Source organism: Ailuropoda melanoleuca, chromosome 13 (assembly GCF_002007445.2).
Source record: "Ailuropoda melanoleuca isolate Jingjing chromosome 13, ASM200744v2, whole genome shotgun sequence".
Taxonomy (NCBI): domain Eukaryota; kingdom Metazoa; phylum Chordata; class Mammalia; order Carnivora; family Ursidae; genus Ailuropoda; species Ailuropoda melanoleuca.
The window spans coordinates 31,754,869-31,774,849 of record NC_048230.1 but is presented as its reverse complement, the minus strand read 5'-3'; the positions used below and the strand labels follow the sequence as shown (position 1 = coordinate 31,774,849).

General features: G+C 35.8%; 1 protein-coding gene across 1 annotated transcript in view; it reads left to right on the top strand.

The window, feature by feature from the left end:
* BPTF (bromodomain PHD finger transcription factor) overlaps positions 1 to 19,981 on the top strand; it is a 150,130-nt gene that overhangs the window by 56,098 nt on the left and 74,051 nt on the right. Inside the window, 3 exon segments of the mRNA XM_019805309.2 lie at positions 2,117 to 2,323; positions 2,874 to 3,062; positions 15,787 to 15,975. Coding sequence (XP_019660868.2) covers positions 2,117 to 2,323; positions 2,874 to 3,062; positions 15,787 to 15,975 — 585 coding nt within the window.

Genomic DNA, 19,981 nt, shown 5'->3' with positions numbered 1-19,981 from the left:
TTTTAGTCAGTTTACTTCCCTCTTAGTTTTCTTTCGTGAATCATGGCATTAAAATGGATAAATCAATTTTTATTTTTAAATTTTTATTTTTTAATATTTTTAAAAGATTTTATTTATATGTTTGTCAGAGAGAGAGGGGGAGGGAGGGGGAGAGAGAGTACAAGCGGTGGGGAGCGGCAGGCAGAGGGAGAAGCAGGCTCCCCACTGAGCAAGGAGCTTGATGTAGGACTCGATCCCAGGACCCTGGGATCGTGACCTGAGCCGAAGGCAAGATGCTTAACCGACTGAGCCACCCAGGCGTCCCGACAAATCCATTTTTACTTTCTTGCATTCTCAGCTTTTAGTACAATAATAAAGAACTATATCCAGTCCCCTAAAAAGCAATATTAAATGCGTCTTTATCAAGTATGTTGAATTAGAAATATTTTCTAGAGTGATCCTGCCTATGTATAAAATTGTAAAGATAGTATCATCTTTTTTTTTTTTTTAAGATTTATTTATGAGAGAGAGACCAGGAGGCACACACGAGCAGGGGGAGGGGCAGAGGGAGAGGGTCAAGCAGACTTTCCCCTAAGCACAGAGCCTGACGCGGGACTACATTCCCAGGACCCTGAGATCATGACCTGAGCCGAAGTCAGATGCTCAACCAATTGAGCCACCTAGGCGTGCCAGTATCATCTTAATTAAAGAACAAAACTAAAATAGGGATTGGTAATCAAAATGTTCAGTGGTCTGATTTAGGGGAATGTGAAAAACTAGGACTAGGATTGACTGAATAAATAGTCATATTATAGATAATGAGAACAAGGTTTCTCTTGTTAGAAGTTAACAAAGAAGCAACAGGACAGTGCTTGAATGAACCACACAAACCACATAGGGAAAAAATATAGATGTATATATACATGCGTTAGTATGCATATACACAACATTTCCTAGCTGTTGGCTGAGAGGGTATAGAAACAGTGATACCGTAATAATAACAAGTACACCTAGAGCCCAGATCATGTCTTCTAAGTATCATTCTCCAATACAAAAAGAACCAAGGGGCGCCCTGGGTGGCTCAGTCTTTAAGCGTCTGCCTTCAGCTCAGGGCGTGATCCCAGGGTCCTGGGATCGAATTCCACATCTGGCTCCCTGCTCTGCTTGGAGCCTGCTTCTTCCTCTCCCACTCCCCCTGCTTGTGTTCCCTCTCTCGCTGGCTGTCTCTCTCTCTGTCAAATAAATAAATAAAATTATTTTTTAAAAAGTAAAAAGAAAAAGGACCAAGAGTCCTTACAGAGATCATGGGTTCTAGGGTTGGGGCAGGGAAAATACCAGGTGAGCCTGGAGCATCTTGTAGTACTAAAAAGTAAGGAAATGCTTAATGAACAAATGAGTGACTGAAGTGTGTTCAAAGAATACAGGCTTCACTTTTAGCTCCCAGTGGCCAAAGCTGGAACAAATTTGAGCTACAAAATAAAAAATAATAATAGTATTGGATCATATTCAAAGAATATCATTAATATCTAAGAGTCTGTGCTGATATACTTGTGGTCTACATCATGGTATAGTATCATTCTCCTCAAATTAAAAGAGGATTTGAGCCCTTAGGGATTTATTGACTTTCAAAACAGTTATGGGACTTCAGAGAGAAATGTTTTTTCCAAATGGGACTTTGTTTTCTCATTTTGCAGTGGAAGCCTGAAGGTTAAATGGCTTGCCTACGGCAAGCCTAAAAAGCTAATTCAAGTCAGATGTGCACTGGGTCATAGGTACCTGGGTTTTGACCACTGTACCGCACTGCCTGGACTGTGGGTCTGTGCAGCTTACAGTTTTCCTCATATGGTAGAAGAGATGACAGTAATTTCTGTTATGTCAGTTTCAAAAGTTAGACTGATTTTCTTTTTAAAAAAAAAAGAGTAGTCATAATTACCATGTATTTTCTAGAAGTGAAGATAACCAAATTGGTTGAGTTTTGTAAGCATCGACATTGTATTGGTAATCTTAATCCTTATTTCGTAGTTCTAATGTTTTAACATATTTAACTTTAATAACTTGTATTGAAAAACATAAGTGGCGTTTGTAGTACTTTTATATTTGGTATATATGGAAACAAAATTTTTTGTTTTTATTATAGAAGAAATTTTGGAATCCATAAGAGCCAAAAAAGGAGACATTGATATTGTTAAAAGCCCAGAAGAAATAGAAAAGGACAAGAATGAGACTGAGAATAATAACTCCAAAGATGTTGAGAAAAGCAGAGAGGAGTTTGAAGACCAGTCCCTTGAAAAAGACAATGACGACAAAACAGCGGATGATGATCCTGAGCAAGGAAAATCTGAGGGTAAAAAAATTACTTTGCTAGAAAGTCATATTTAATCAGTGTTATTTATGAAAACTTCACTTTTACTTTCAAAATGAAAATGAATCTGTTTTTATTACTAATACCTATTTAATTTTACATTTCTAAAGAAATTAGGATATCTTTTCCCTTGTAACATGTATAATTATTGTAATGCGTTTTATGTATTGGTGGTTTGGCTGTAATATACCCGTATCTCTATTTATACTTCCTGATAAGGTGCCATTTTCCTATGAGATTTGTTGGTGAAAAATCCCTATTTTTGTACCAGAATATACACTTTGTATGTGATAAGATATGGTCATTTTTATATTAATTACTTAAACATTCTTAATGTTCTAAATATTCATAAATATTCTTTGGATTACTTACTGCAAAAATATCCCAGAATCTAATTGCTTCAAAATGGCCATCAGATAAAGGCAGATTTTCTTGGTGATCATTCATTTTTGGTAGTTGATTGAATGTGGCCATTTGTCCTAAAGCAATTTTAAAGGATATCTTTAAAGTTTTGTTGTGCATTTTACTGTAGAGCCAACAGAAGTTGGGGATAAAGGTAACTCTGTGTCAGCAAATCTTGGCGACAACACAACAAATGCTTCTTCCGAAGAGACTATTCCCTCTGAAGGGAGGAGTCCCGTGGGGTGTCTCTCAGAAACCCACGATAGCAGCAACATGGCAGAGAAGAAGGTGGCATCTGAGCTCCCCCAGGATGTGCCAGGTACAGAGGGCAGTGTACCAATGCCTCTGTAATGGGGGGAATCCTTCCCTTTTGTAGTAAAAGCTGAATGTCACCTGGAATTTTAAAGTATGTGTTCATTCATGCTGCTTGCTTACATAAGTGCCATCCCTGATTGCTAAATTGTCACCTAACATTTGGAGTTTGACCCATGTTCTTGCAGTTAGTGCTTGAAACTCATCATAATCTTCATGCTTTTTAAAGTTCATTTAGCTGGTTTTGACTAATAGACTTATTTGTATATTTTATCATCAGATCATAGTGGCAGATATTTTGGTTTTAAGTACTTACATACTAATGGCTGAGTGTTGAATGATTTGACCATTCCAGTTCTGTATGTACTAACAAATTAATTTATGTTTGCATGTGCTCATGTAGTTTTTTTAAGCATTTCAAACCATAATGTTATGATAGAAAACCATTGTCACAAAACATTTTTTGCAAGATATATTTTGACATAAAAATGTAAGTTAACTAATAATCCATATTTCAACCTTTTTAAAATTAAAATTATACTTGAAGTAAGTTATATCACACACAAAGAATGTCATTATGCCTTTCCTTTTGCCTTTTTTTTAATGGAAAAGAATTTTTATTATAGGAGCTATATGTATTTTTTAAAAGCAAACTAGAAAATTTAGATGAGCAAAACAAAATAAACACTGGTAATCCCATTGCAAATCAAGAATTGTAGCTAATACCTTGCTGGAAGTCCTTAATGATTTTTTTTCTGTATATTATAAGAATATCACATATTTTCCAACTTGTGGTACTGTCCTTGCTTCTGGGGATTATGATTTTGATGTGTTGGGAGGAAAGACAGGATTAGTTAGTAGTTGGAAGACTTGATTCTAGGTCTGCTTCTGCCATTAAGTACTGTCATATTTAATCTCACAAAGCCTCAGTGTTCCTGTTTTGTAACTTGAAGGATTTTGATGATCAGCAGTTCTTGTGTGACTGCTTTCAACTGAGTGCTTATAAACAGTGAACTATTGTTGAAAACACCAGTGTAACATTAGATTACATGCAGAGATCTATGTGTAGGATCCAAAAGAATCACAATAATAAGTTCACCGTATTTTATACTAATAAGAGATTGGTCATTAAGATGAAGAAAAGTCTGGAAACTGTGCTAACTGGTGAAATAAATAAAGAGAACAAATTTTTGAACCTAGAATAGACTTGGTATCAAGAGGAAGCTAGATTGGAAATAATGTAATTGTCCGCTGAGAGGTTGGCTGTGGGGATTAGACTTCTCTTTGAAATGTAGGATATTAAGTCAAATAAGTAGAAATAGTAGGAATATTATAAGTGAATATTAACAACTTCCTTCAAATTACAGCTGTTTAGAAAATAGAAGTAATAAATTCCCCTTACCTGATGAATTTATTAAATACCTATGAGAGATAATTTCATTTCATGAAGGAATAAGTAGTAATGTTGGTATCTATCTGACCTATCAGAGATGGTTTCAGCAAGAGTCCTTTATTGAATGGACTGGAGAATCAGAGATCTATAATTCTATGGTTAGATCTCTAGATCCTGTCCAGTTAATTTCATTGCATTATTGTGACTTTAATATTGCATTGCAATATTGTGACTTTAATTGTATTACATTATTATGACTTTAATATCTTCATGAGTCAGACTTTGGAAGTAGAGTACTAGGCCCCCAAAAATGGTGAACAGAATTCTATTTTTATTGGAATTATGATTACATCCTTCATAAATACTTCTTAAAATATTCTTTGTGCTTTTAGATTGATTGATATCTAATGTAAACCTCAGTCTTACTAGTGGGTTTATATATTGGTTAGTTGTTTGGTTCTTAAACCAAACACAATAGAGTAACAACTATGCACAGATTTTAGCAGACATTTGCTTTTAAGTTATTTATTACCAGTTTACTAATGTCTCTGAGATATTTGTTCTTTTGTTACTAGAGTGGTTTAAGGGAGAAACTCGTATCTTGGTATCTGACATATACTTTTAAAGGATCCCAAATGAAATAATATGTATACAAGACTTAGGGTAGTACCTGACATGTTGATTGCTCGGTAAATGTTGGCTATTGTTGTTATTGCTGTATACAGTCAAGTCTTTGAAAGAGTGAGAAAGCCTAGCAAGTAAAAAATAATAAAGTGGGTGAGTTGAATTAAACATTTATTGGTTCTGTAGTAGTTGACATAATTCTTGTAAATGAGATCCTTCGTATTTAAACTTCGCAATCAACTGGTTTTTTCATGTGTAGGTCATGAAAAATTGATTTAGATGAGAACCTGACCAGGAAGTGTTAAGAAAGCTAGAGTGAGAGCTAATAGCAGTTGTCAGTAGCTGTAATTGGAGTCGATCGGGTTCATTAGCAGTATCAGAGTGCCAGATAGCTGAAGATGGTATAACTTCAAAACCTGACCATTTAGTAAATCATAGCTCTCTTCTTGCCTAGGCTAAAAAATGAAACTAAACTTAGAAACCTGATAGTGTCATACTTGTTTCTAAAACAATATGAAAAGCATTTTTAAAGACATATATGAAACACACCACACCAGTTTTTAAAGAGGAGTTTGGTACATTTAAAGTAGATAAACATTTTAATAGATCCCTGACTGTAAAACTTACGACACTAGTGGGAGTATATCAGTGACCAAAGTAGACAAAGTCAAAGCCCTTGAGGACTTTACTTTCTGGTGGGCAGTAGACAGGCCTAATGGTAGAGTCCTGCCCCTCAGAGAAGACTATAATGTGTCTCTCTGCTTCTTTCTGTTTCTCTTTCTCTATGCACTCATTTATTCAACAAATATTTATTCAGTATTTATTATGGTGCCTGGCAGTGTGCTGGGTACTTTGTGGTATCCCTGGACCACTCTTTGTTACCACTCTCGACCGCTCTGTGGTCCATAGATGAGATGTGATATTAGAAGAACTGGAGCGGTAGGTAGATGAGAAACAATAACTGTGATAGAAGGCATCTCACTGGCTTTCTTTTCTAAACCTTCAGAACGTATTCAGACATCTAATTTAATGACTCAGGCTAATCAATAGAAGACCGTCAGATTGGAAAGTGTTTGGTATGGAAAGATGTTTTTTGGTAAACTTTTTCATTAAAGTATAACATACGGTAAAGTGTTAAGTAAATAGCTTGATAGAACACACCCGTATAACCACATCGTGCACCCCTCTTAGCCACCACCATGCCCACTCCCACAAAGGCATTTACTATTTTGACTTGTATAACCATCAGTTAGGATTGCCTTTAAAAAAGATAATAAATGATAACACAGCATGTACTTTTTGATGTCCAATTTTTTTTTACCTCAACAATATATGAGAGCCATCCAAGTGTTGCTTGTAATAGTAGTACATTCTGTTTTATTGCAGTATGATATTCTGTTATACAGATATATAATGATTAATTACTAATTATAATTATTCATTTTCTACATTGATGAGCGTTTGAATGGTTTCCATTTGGGGACCATTGTGAATAATGCTACTATGAATGTTCTTTTACATGTTTTTTATGCGCCTGTATGTACATTTCTAGAGGTGTAAGTCTAGTTGTGGATTTCAAATCCAGGTCATTCAGTTTGTGTATGCTCATCTTTAATATGGCTAGTTTTCTAGGGGCGCCAGTCGTTAAGCGTCTGCCTTCAGCTCAGGGTGTGATCCCAGTGTTCTGGGATCGAGCCCCACATCAGGCTCCTCCGCTAGGAGCCTGCTTCTTCCTCTCCCACTCCCCCTGCTTGTGTTCCCTCTCTCGCTGGCTGTCTCTGTTAAATAAATTTTTAAAAAAATAAAATCTTTAAAAAAATATATATGGCTAGTTTTCTAGAGTGATTGTACAAGTTCGGACTTCATCGGTAGTCTGTGAGAGTTCTGGTTCCTCTGCATCCTTGCTAACATTTGATATCATCAGTGTCGTTTGTTTTTTCCCTTTATTTTACCCATTCCGATGGCATTGTAGGGATATCTTATTGTGGTTTGAACTTGTTGTTCCCTGGTTGTTGAGCACTTTTTCGTGTGTGTGTATGTGTGTGTATGCATATATTTGTTAAATATATGTATACACAGCCATTTGGCTACCTTCTTTTGTAAATTACCTGTCAGTTCTTTTGTTTTCTCTTCTGTGGTGTCTTTTTCGTTTGTGGTTGTTTTCATAACGGAGGGTTAAATCCCGTCCCTCTGCTCCATCTGGAAGCCTAAGTACCTACATTAATTTTTTTTTTTTAAGATTTTATTTATTTATTTGACAGAGATAAAGACAGCCAGAGAGAGAGGGAACACAAGCAGGGGGAGTGGGAGAGGAAAAAGCAGGCTCATAGCAGAGGAGCCTGATGTGGGGCTCGATCCCATGAGGCCGGGATCACGCCCTGAGCTGAAGGCAGACGCTTAACCGCTGTGCCACCCAGGTGCCCCTACACTGATTTTTTAAAGTGTTAACCCAGTCTCTTAGAATAAATACCACTTGGTTGTGATATGTTTTCATTTTTATATACTATTGCATCCAGTTTATCAATATTCCATTTAGGAGTTTGCATTAATGAGTGAAATTGGTTTATAATTTTCCTTTTCTAATTATGTCCATGTCAGGTTTTGGTGTCCATATTATGCTGGCCGCATTAAATGAGTTGGGACAAGTTCCCACTTCTGCTTTTGTCTGTAAGAGTTTCTGTGAGTTGGTGTTATTTATTCCTTAATTAAATAAAAGGCTCCCCCCCCCCACCCGCTGAAGCCACTTGGTCCTAGAATTTTCATTGTGGGAAAGATTAATTTGAGATTTCATTTCTTTGACGGATGGATTGCTGATTGGACTTTTGGCTGAGATCAAGTGCTGCATTTCCTTGATGGAGATTGGGCTATTCATATTTTCTGTTGTTTTCTTATGTCAGTTTAGTAAGTTACATTTTTCTAGGTATCTACCTATTTTGCTTAAATTTTAAATTTTATTGGCCTAATAATATCCTATCTTTTTATGTCTATAGGATCTATAGTGATGTTCTTTTTTTTTTAATCCAGAAATTGGTTATCTGTTCTCTCTTAATCATTTTACAAAACTGTTAATGATTTTTATTAGTCTTTTTTTTAAAAATGACTTTTTTTGCTTTGTTGATCCTTTTTTATTGTATTTTTTTTCTAGTTTATGTCTGTTCATGTCTTCGTTTTTTCCTTTCATTTTCTTTGCATCTTTGTGGATTTTTTTCTGTTTTTTTAATAAAAACTTTATTGAAGTATAATAATTAACATACAAAACGATATTTACATATTTAATGTATGCCATCTGATAAGCTTGGTGATAAATATGCACCCATGAAACTATCACCATAGTCTGTGGCATAAGCATATTCATCACCTGGCTTTTTTCCTCCTGCTTTTAAAATTTTTACTTTTTATCGTTGTTGCTGATTGCATTTAAAAAAAAAAAAAAGAGCTCCTCAAGAGTATCCTAGCTACATTTAGATGAAAATACTATTTTTCCCCTGGCTTCTTAAGATGGATGCTTTGATGATTTTTAGTTTTTATTTATTTTTTCTATTCTGTCAAGGCTATAATTTTCCCTTTATGTACTGCTATAGCTGCATCCCACAAACTTCTGTGTTGTCTTTGTCACTCAGTTTAAAATATTTTCTGATTTTCATTATGATATAGTTTTCTTTTTAATCCATTCTGGTTATCTTTTTTATTATTGATTTTTAGCTTAAGCTACTGTAATGAAAGTAATTGTTGAGGTTTTATGGTTCAGTATATGGTTAATATTGAAAATGTCTTATGTACACTTAGAGTATGTATTTTCGGTTGTTGGGTACAATATTAGACAGGTCAAGGTTTTGAATTGTGTTGTTCAATTCTATATCCTTGTTATGTTTTTTTCCCTCTTCCTTCTCTGTAAGGTATTTTACAATTATTTCTGTTTACTGTGGAGTTGCCTTTTTCTCTCTTAATTTTTTTCAGTTTTTGCATTTATAGTTTGAGGCTGTATAATTAGGTGCACATAATCTTCATATTTCTTGTTGAATTAACTTTATCATTGTAAAATATCCTTTGTCTTCAATTTTTTTGAAGATTTATTTATTGACTTTAGAGAGAAAACGTACATGAGAGTAGGGGGAGTAATAGAATCTCAAGCAGGCTCCCCTTTAAGCGTGGAGCCTGACGTAGGGCTCAATCTCACACCCTGAGATCATGAACTGAGTGGAAATCAAAAGTCAGACGCTCAACTGACCGAGCCACCCAGGCGTCCCATAAAATGTCCTTTATCTTAAGTAACATTTCTAAGCTACAATAGCTTGCTTTTGGTTAATAGTTTGTATTATGTATCTTTTCTAGAATAGAAAGATTTTTTTAAAATAACCTGGGAATTTAGAATTTCCTTTTTTTTTTAAGATTCTTTAAATCTTTTTTTAAAAATTATTTATTAGAATAAGCAGGGGGACGGGCAAAGGGAGAAACAGACTCCCCACTGAGTAGGGAGCCCAATGCGGGGCTCCATCCCAGGACCCCGGGATCATGACCTGACCTGAGGGCAGATGCTTAACTGACTGAGCCACCCAGGCGCCCTTAGAATTTCTTTAGAAATATATCCAGAATCTTTTTAGAAACACATCTACTTTCAGGGCACCTGGGTGGCTTGTCGGTTGAGCGTCTGCCTTCAGCTGGGGTTGTGATCTTGGGGTCCTGGGATCGAGCCCCTCGTTGGGCTCCCTGCTCAGTGGGGAGTCTGCTTTTCCCTCTCCCTCTGCCCCTGTGTCCAGATATTTGCCATCTGTGTTCCAGATGTTTCATGAAAATGGTTATGTTACCAAAAACAACCCCATGTAGCAAGTATGCTATTTAGTATTACTTCTTCGTAATTGACAAAAGGCTTAGTTTCAAAGTTACGTTTTTGTCCTGGATTTTAGATTAGAACTTTTTCGTACCAGAAGTTTTAAATTTGTAAGTGGAGAAAAGGACACATGACTTGCTAGCATCTTAAAGTCAAATCCACTATTGAGAATTTGTATTCAAACATAGTGCAGACAGCATTTGTTTTAAATTAATGCCTCCAGATTTAATACCTGGGATTAAGAACATATCAGTAGTAGATAAAACTGGCTTTATTTCTATAATTATAATTGTTTTGAAAATGTTTCCATGGACATATTGAAACTCTAACAGCTATAAAGTTAAACTAAAAGAATATACTGACTTAACCTATTTCTTAACTTTTGGGGATAATGATGTATTAAAAGGCACTTTGCTTTAGTTTTGAATTTTATTACAAGGGAAATTTGGTGGGGGTGCCTGGGTGTCTCAGTCAGTTAAGCGTCTGCCTTTGGCTCAGGTCATGATCCCAGGGTCCTTTAAAAAAATTCCCTTTTTAACTTCAGATAGAAAAGTTACTTTTTTCCTTTGTAGTTTTTTGCATAGAATTTTGTTTTTTTAGGCTTTGGTGTTACTGTTCAGAAGTTGAAGATCAAGATCTACATGTAATTTTGGTTTGAGGGATGACTACAAAACTTACCCTATTTTTATTCATTTGCAGTGTTTGTCATGTCTAATGAAAATGGCATTGTAAATACCAAGACCTATAATATTTGCCATAGGGCTAGAACATTTGGACTTTGAAGTTTAAAATGTACATCTGGGTAGGTGATACCTTCGTGCTGGTATTTTGAAGCAACTGCTTCAGATTTCCTTAATTTATACCCAAATGAAGTAAAGAAGTGAAGCGTTGTAAAACAGTTATTTAAAGTGTGTGGGGTTTTTTTCTTTGTTTTTTTACTTATAGCAATCTCTGCACCCAAGGTGGGGCTCAGTCCCACAACCCCAAGATCAGGAGTCACACACTCTTCTGGCTGAGCCGGCCTGGCACCCCTAGAACAATGATTTAAAGTAACAGCAGCGACAATAACTGGGGCGTCTGGGTGGCTCCCTCGGTTAAGCATCCGACTCTTGATCTCAGCTAAGGTCCTGATCTCAGGGTCATGAGTTCGAGCCGTGCTTTAGGAAAAAAACCAAAAACCAACAACCCAAATCACTGTTGTAAACTGAAATGGAGGAAAACACTGTTTTCCTCTTAAGACAGATTAACTTTGGATGAACTAACAAAAAAGCTGTGTTTTATGAGTTTGTGGTAGTCCTCAGCTTTTTATCACCTTGAGAGTTTAAATGGATACAATCTGAATTCAGTTTGCTTTCAGTGAGTTATTGGCTTTTTTAGATGAAAATACCTGGTAAGGGATTGATTGCCTGTTCTTGTATGAAGTACCATTATCTCCCTAATAGCAGAAGACACTTTCTCTAAAGTATTTTAAGATGTATATAGTCAGAATCTCTTAAGTTCCTATCCCAGAATTTTCTTAGTTTACCATACTTGGAGTATATTATGTGCTAAAAAAGCTTTTGTGGGCTGGTCTAGAATCTCTCTTTTTCTTATTCTATGAGACATTGCACTCTGAGCTCATGAGAGGGTATCTTTTCATATTGCTTCATTATTTGAGAAGATGATATTTAGACCATTATACATTGGGACTACTACACTTTACAAATCTTAGAGCTGTGAAAAGAATGGTTAGTGAAGAATTTGATACTATTTGTGAGAGACTTGTTCCAGATTTTTCTGAGTTAGTTGATTTTATTACTGGGTTGTAGCGTCAGATGTTAAATTTGGCATTTTGAAATCCTCCATATAGAAGTTTTTTACTATAAACATTTTCAAACATACATAAAAGTTAAGAGAATAGTATAATGACTGCACCCACATTGCCATATATCTAACACTTATATAAAAAAGAATTATCAAGATTTTGTCGTACTTGCTTCATCCATGATTTTTTAACTCCTTGTTTTTTCTTTTTTTGGCTCAAAAAATGTTTCCTCTTTGACCATAGGTGTACATTGTTAGATAAATCACAATCCTTAGTTAATTGTACTCATCATTGGTCATTGCCTAGCATCCCTTAATTTATTCATTCAGGTTTTAAATTACTTAATAATGAGAATAAACACCTAGGAACCTGTCATCCCAAACAAAAAGCTAAGTCCTGCTTTGAAACTAACCTGCATCTATAATCATCTCCCCAGTCTCATCCCCTGCCTCTGTCTCCCCTACCTGAAGTAGTTGTCACTCTGAATCCTGCTCTCACTAACGTCTTCTTTTGTTTTTATAAGGGATACACAGTAGAATCAAGACTGTTGATACTGGAGGTCAAAGTGATATATAATTCACATGCTTTTGCTTCATTGACTTGATTTACATAATTTGCTAAAAACTATTTCTTTTAGTTGTTTTAAACTTTATTGCAAGTGTATTGTGTTAAATATATATTATTAAATGTAATGTGTTAAGTGTAACTTTTTGGAACTTAATTTTTCACTTTATATTATATTACTAATATAATGTATGTTGCTGGAGTTCTTTCATATTAATTGCATTGTAATATTCCTCTGTGCAACTATACCACAGTTTGTTTGTTTTTTTAATCCCCTTTCTTGTCAATATGATTTTGGGTTCTTTCCGACCGCAGTATTTTAAAGCAAATCCCAGACATCATGTTATATCAATCTTACATAAATCTCTAAAAAATATGAATACTTTCTTACATAATTACAGTGCCATTGCCATTTTAGTGAAATTGATAGCAATTCCTTAATATCATCTGTGCTGTCAGTTAAAATTTCCTCACTTAAAAAAATTTTTTTTTACATTTGTTGCGTTTGTAATAACTCCAAATAAGGTGTCCATGTGATGTGACAGTTGATTTTTATATCTCTTGAGTCTCTTAGTCTAGAGTACTCTCCCCTTCCCTGACTTTTCTCCTCTATATAATAACTGTTGACTTGTTGAAGAATCGTGTGTCTTGCTATGGGATATCCTACATTCAGGATTTGTCTGTTTCCTTTCTCTTAGTGTTCTTTATTCTAAAATCTTGATTAAAATCATTTTTAACTGTTTTTGGCAAGAATATTCCATAAGCTATGTGCTGGGTACTTCATATCATATAGCATCAAAAGGCTCGTGATGTCTGTTTGTGGTCTGCCTTTATAAATGCTGAAAGTGATCAGTGAGTTCAGGTAGTGACATTGTAAAGTTTCGTGTTAACCTCTCATTCATTGATGATCATTTCAGAATCAATTACTTGTCTTTTTTTCTGTATTTAACTGGAATTCTGTGAAGAATTTTCCCTCATTAACTGAGGCTGTTTGAATACTTTGAAATGTAGTTAGAGCAGGGATAAATGCTGAATTATTTTTCAGAGTCAGGAGTTGGTGTCCAGTTACCTTCAGTGGTGATTCATGAGTTATGGACTTTTATACAGGGGCGTGGCTTTCTCATTTTAAATATCCGTTTGAACTCATGGGTCTTTATGTATTCAGTTTGTTTTAGTCAGTTGTAGTTATCAATTTGCTTATATTGACCAGCACCGGACAAAATTTGCGTCCTTTTTCCATGACCCTGGTACTCTTAGAGAGCTTCCATGCTTTTTGACAGAATAAGATGTATGAGGCTTATCTTACATCTTTCCTGCCCCAGACCTTGAATCAGTCATTCCTCCAAGAAGTCCTTGTTCCTTTTAGTGGGGAATATTTAGAGACCACAATCTGGGCCCAGAGGTATTTACTGCTCTTGGGCTGTCATTGCCTTTAGGCTTTTTTGGTGGGTGGTGTTAGGAAGTATGTATTTTTGAAAAGAAAATGATCATCAGTTCATATTGACCTTTCAGATTCAGACTGAGGATTGCATACTTAGATGTAGTTTTCTTTTTTCCTTTCTCTTCTTCTTTTTTCTTTCCCTTTCTTTTTTCCCCCCTTGGTTTTAAACTTGTATCTCTTCCCTTACACTGAAAGCTTTAGTTCCTAACAGAGTAGTAACTTAAGTACACATTTGCTTTGTCCTGATATGAATGTCCATTAATAATAACATATTATTAATACATGTCTTATTAACATCTTGGTGTACATTAATAAGAAATGATTTTATATATCAGAGTAATTTTGTAATACCAATATTACTGCTGACAGTAAGACCACTGAATAGCGTTTAAGGTGATTTTTATAGTTCCTTATTCATCCTTATGCCTTAATTCTAGTAAGGACATACAGTCAAAATACTGTGTTCCAAAGTCACTGAAAATAATTTCTTTCTCTGTCTGGTTATGCCAACAACTTGATATACAACTAGGTTAATTTGTTTCAGTTTTCAATTTTTAGGGATTGCATTTCTAACTTTAATTTTTAGAAAAATGTAAAACATTTACATGATTCCATAATCAAACTGTGTAACTGTATAGAGTTTTCACAGCCATCCTTTCCCTCTCTAGGTAATCATTTCCTTTCCTTCCCTCATAGGTAGCCACATTTGTTAATTTTTGGTTATTTTTCCAGTGTTTTTAAATTTTTTTAAATAAAGGCAAAATCTCCCTATAAAGTTATTTTTCTCTCCCCTTCTTACACAGAAGTTAGCATACTGTAACTACTGTTCTGCACTTTTCTTTTTACATTTAATCATTCATGTGTGGATCTGGTGATTTCCCCAGTCCTTGTTATGGTACATGATATTTCATTGTGTGTATCACCTTTTATTCAGTCAGTGCCCCATCGATGGACATTTTGTCTCGGTCTTTGGCCATTAAAAATAATGCTGCAATGCATAGCTCTGTAAATAAGTAATTTAGTATTTTAACCAGTGTATTTTGGAATAGATTTCAGGGCATGGGATTGGTAGGTTAAGAGTGCATGTGTAGATATTGTCAGTTCCTTTTTATCCACTTTGCCCCATTTTTCACTCCTGCTGTATTGTGTGGGAGTGCCTATTAACAAACTGCCTCTTTACTTGAATGTATTGTGAGTCTTGGATTTTTGCCAACCAAATAGCTGGATAGCTCCATATAGTTTTATTTTGCATTTCTTTTAGTTTGAATTAAGTGAGCATTTTCCCAAATGCTTAAACGCCGTTTTCATTTTTTTTGTGACTGCTTACAGATTTTTTCATTTTTCTATCAGGTTGTTGAGATTTTTTTCTTAAAAGAATAATAGGAGCTCGTTATACATTAGGGGTAGCTTTTGTGATATACCGCCAACCACTTTTTAACTATTTGAAGAATATCTTAGTGACAAAATGAAATACAGAAGGAAGGAGGCTCTTAATTTCTGAACTACCATGGAAAGACCTAGGCTTTCAGTTCATGGTAGTGTTCATTTTGATATAATTTTAGGAATAGTATTCTTAGTGATAACTATTAAATTGTGTTAAAATTTACAATGACTTCAGCATTACCTTCTAGTTAATTTGGGAGCACAGAATTCAAGCAGAAAATCTTAGAGATAAATAATCTAGTTTAATGCTGTTTCTAATCCTGTTTGACTGCTTTTTTGAAAAGTAAGAGTATAAATTTCAGATTCTGAAGGATTATCTCAAAACCAGTTCTAAGTTTTGTGGGGTAGTTACATCACTGTATTCTTCTTCAGCTCTGGGGTATCTGAAAGACTGTCTGCCTTGTACTAGAGACTAAGATAATAAGAGTCTGAGTTAGTAGGCTGAGAGCCTTCAAAAATAACTCATAGGGTGTTGCTTATAGATCTCAGATATTGCATTCTTCATACATAAGCAGCTTTTCTTTCTAACTCTAGCTTTGTAATGCAGTCCTCAAACAATTAAATGTCTTTTCTGACAAAGTAGTTACTTTTCATGTGACTTCTAATCTAAAAATCAGATATTCTATTTTTCTAGAAGAACCTAACAAGACATGTGACAGCAGTAACACTAGTGCTACCACTACCTCCATCCAGCCTAATCTGGAAAACAGTAACAGCAGCAGTGAACTAGATTCTTCCCAGAGTGAATCTGCTAAGGCAGCTGATGAGCCTGAAAATGGAGAAAGAGAGTCTCATACACCTGTCTCTATTCAAGAAGAGATAGGTAAGAATACACTTCATCCATTAAAGCGAGCTTTTTAATTTTTTAAATTTTTTAATTTTTTAAATAAAAGTTTGATGGGGTGGGAAGACTTAGATTTTCTTCTTTTTTTCCTTTTTTTTTCTTTTTTTGAACACAAGTAGCACTTGTCATTGTTTTTATTTAAAAAAAATGCAAAAGCACACAGGAAAAAATAAATCTTTTTGGGTACCCTCCCCAGAGGTAACCACCGTCAACAATTTGGTGTGTAACATTTTCTGTCTTTCTCCATGTGGTTACATTAATGTATGTATGTTTACCAAAAGGTTTTTTTTAATTATTATTATTTTTTTACATAAATGGAATCATTCTGCATGCATTGTTCTGCATCTTGCTTTTTTTCACTCAGTAGTACATGTAGGGGATCTTTTCATTATATAAATAGAGTTCATTCTTTTTTTTTTTTTTTTTTTTCCCAACTGCTGCATGGTACTCCATAGTATGGATAAACAGTAACTCATTTACTATTTCTCTGTTAGTGGACATACAGGCTGTTAACAGTTTTTCTTATTATCACAAATAGTGGTGCTTTTTTTTTTTTTTTTTTTAATAACATCCTCAGCATATATCTCTGTGTACTTACGCAAGTATTTCTGGCAGTATAGAACCAGTAGGTGGAATTGCTGGGTCAAATGGTAGGTACATTTTTAAAATAGTGATGACTGCTGCTTAGTTGTACTTTAAAAGGGATTTATACCAATAATTTACATACATATGTATTTTTTCGTACTCTCACCTAAATTCATCATCAGTCTCTTTTTTGCTAATGATGAAAAGTATTTCGTTTAAAAATTTGCATATCTCTGCTTACTAATATGGTTTAGTTTCTCTTTATGTGTTTGTTGAACTTTCAGTGAATTGCTTAATCATATCTTTTGCTCATTTTTTCCTATTGCATTTTGATAGTTTTTCATAATGAGTCTTAGGAATGCTTTATGTATTATGGCTGTTATCTTGGATTTTATGTATATACTTATACAGTCATCACTTGTTTTACCTCTTCCTGTTATCTTGTTATACAGAAATTTTTATATAGTTAAATTTATTAATCTTTTTCTTTCGGGTTTGTCTGGATTTTGTGTCTTACCTAAGGAAGATCCTATCCCAAGCATATACACATGTTTTACAGTAATTTCACATAATACTTCTGTAACTTTGTTTTTAATCCTGTATAATTTTGTGTATGGTAGGAGATGGAGATCTGTTTTAATTAGAACTTGTTTTCAGTTGCAAGCTGCCAAACCAGCTTAAACTAGCTTAAGTGAAAAGGGAAATTTAACTAGCTCATGTAATTGGGAAGTCCAAACCATCATCAGGCATAACTGGAGTCCCAGGTATCAAAGCTTTTCTGTCTTCCTCTCTCTCTCTCTCTCTCTCTCTCTCTCTCTCTCTCTCTCTCTCCACCTTTTGATGTGCATATGTTTGTGTGTTAACTTCATTCTCTCCTAATACAGACAGGCTTTTTCCAAGTGGCAGGGAAGATGGCATCAGCGGTTTGTATTCATATCTTTCCAAGGTCTGTGACCCAAAGGCAAGGCCCCTACTCCTGCTCCAAATCAAAAGTCCTTGAGGAAGGAATTTGAGTGGCCTATCTTGGACATATTGTTCCCACCCCTGTGGCCAGGGCAGGCAAGGTATTATAATTGATGGCTCCAGCAAAAGTGTATGATTGGAGTGGGGTAGGAATGGTTTTCCAAAGAAAGAGGAATGTTGCAAAGATAGGAAACAAATATCCCCACAGTTACACCCTTTGGTAGCTGAGCACAAACCTATTTATTCAAATTCAAAAATGCTTCTGCCTAACACAATGCAAAGATCTCACCCACAACTGAAGATTTTTTTTCAGAAACTTCCCAAAATTACCTCTGGTAGTTGTAACTTTATTTACAACGTCTGTGTGTTGTATATTATTTTTGATCAGGTCTGGATATAGCTTCTTTCAATCTCACAATCCATGAGCCAAATTATGAATTTAACTGCCTGTCACACTTGTGTTGTCCTGATAGTGGAGGGTGTTCTTTGATAACGCCTGGCTGCCCTTGGTTTTTGGGAGGATGGCTGTGGATGAAACGTGAGAACTATATGGGAAGATCCCCCTTCTGGAGGCCATTCTGCTTTAGCAGCCTAGTTCCTTCTGGCTGTTGTCAGGGATGGGTTGCTGGGGATCTGGCAGTAGCATTCCCTCATAGATTGCCTGGGTACCCAATACCCAGAAACTCTGCTCGGTGGCTCTGAAGGTAAAGGCCCTCTACTGGCTCTGTCGTCTGCTTTGCAGACCCAATTCCCTAGCCTTCAGGTGGATGAAGTCCTGCCTAGGCAGAATTCTGCCTCCTGCCACCCTTAAACAGTGAGCTTGAGAGGCTGGGGTAAAGCGGCTCTGTTTATACTCTGCCTCCAGGCTGAATGGCAGTGAGTCACTCCTTTAAAAGAGGAGGAATGTGGCCTTTGGGCAGGGGATGTTAGATAAGCCTTGTTCTCTTCCTCAGCCCTTTCAGGTCTTACCCCTAGGGATGAATTTGCTGCCTCCTTTCCCTTATTTTATTAAAGTTAGCAAGTGTCAGGTTGCCTGACGGCAGAGCATACGGAAGAGCATACGGAAGAGCATTCGACTCTTGACTCTCGAGCTCTGGGTAATGAGTTGGAGCCCCATGTTGAGAGTAGAGAGTACTTAAATAAATAAACTTAAAAAAAAAAACACCTTAGCAAGTGTCAAAGGATTGACTCTCAGCTGTATTGGATCGTTGGCTCTAAATTGAAGGGCATTTAAAAAGCGTTGCCCCTTCCCTTTCTGCTTTTAGGAAGTCCAGCTTAGATCAGATGCTGTCTAAAAAGTCTTTATTGTAGGCCCGTATAGATGGTCCCAGGAAGTAGCCACCATAGTTCAGTATCTTGGCATAAAACTTCATCGTGGGTAGGCTCATGGTCTGAGACCCAAGAGAAAATTGTTGATAGTTTGATTAACTGCTTTGCTGTCACACATTGCAGGTTTCTAGCTTTCCAGCCTGGGATGGAAAAACACCCAATATCCCTTACCCATCTTGATTGAGTCAGTGCCATATATTGGGTCAAAAATCTTAAAATACTCTGGATTATTTAGAATTTTTTGGTTGTAAGTGACAGAATTCCACCAGACTTGCTTAAAATAAAAAGGGAATTTAATTGGGTCATGCAATTGGCAAGTCTAGAGGTAGTGCATTATTGGACCCTGGGCACCAAATGAGGTTATTGCGGGTCTTCCTCTTATCTCCACTTTCCCCCTACCTCCCGCCTGCCCCCATGATGAGCTTATTGTCTCGTATTATTAAAAGTTTTTTCCGTGTTGTGGGATAAAAAGTGGACAGCCTCTAATTTATACTCTTTTTGTTCACTAACACAAAAAGCACAACTGGGGCGCCTGGCTGGCCCAATTGGAAGAACATACAACCCTTGGTCTCGGGTTTGTGAGTTCAAGCCCTGTGTTGGGTGTAGAGATTACTTAAATAAATAATAAACTTAAAAAAAAAAAAAGAAAAAGACTCTTTATCCATCTCCAGAATTTAAAAATTAGAGTAGTATGCTGAATGGCTTGGGCCACATAGCCAGATCTAGGACAGTCACTGTGGCCAGGTGGTGATGGCTAAGCTGGATGAGGTGGTTCACCCAGTATGGTAGGATTTGTAGCCCTCGCTGAATCATGATTGAAGTGGGGAAAAAGCATCTTCCCAAAGGAAAGAAAGGGTGTTGGTCAGATAAAATTAAGAAATGTTTCCTAAATTGTCTTTTATATTTTTCAGAATAGCCAGTTTTCCCAGACTAATTTTTTTCTCTACTCAAAATGCCATCTTTATAATATATAAGAAATTTTCTGTTTGGCCATTCATTTGCCAGTGACACACTGTTCTTCATTTTAAAGAGCTTTAAATTAAACAGAGAGAGAAATCTTGTTCAACTATCTGGCCAATGGAAATTGGATAGTGATATGATAGTTTTT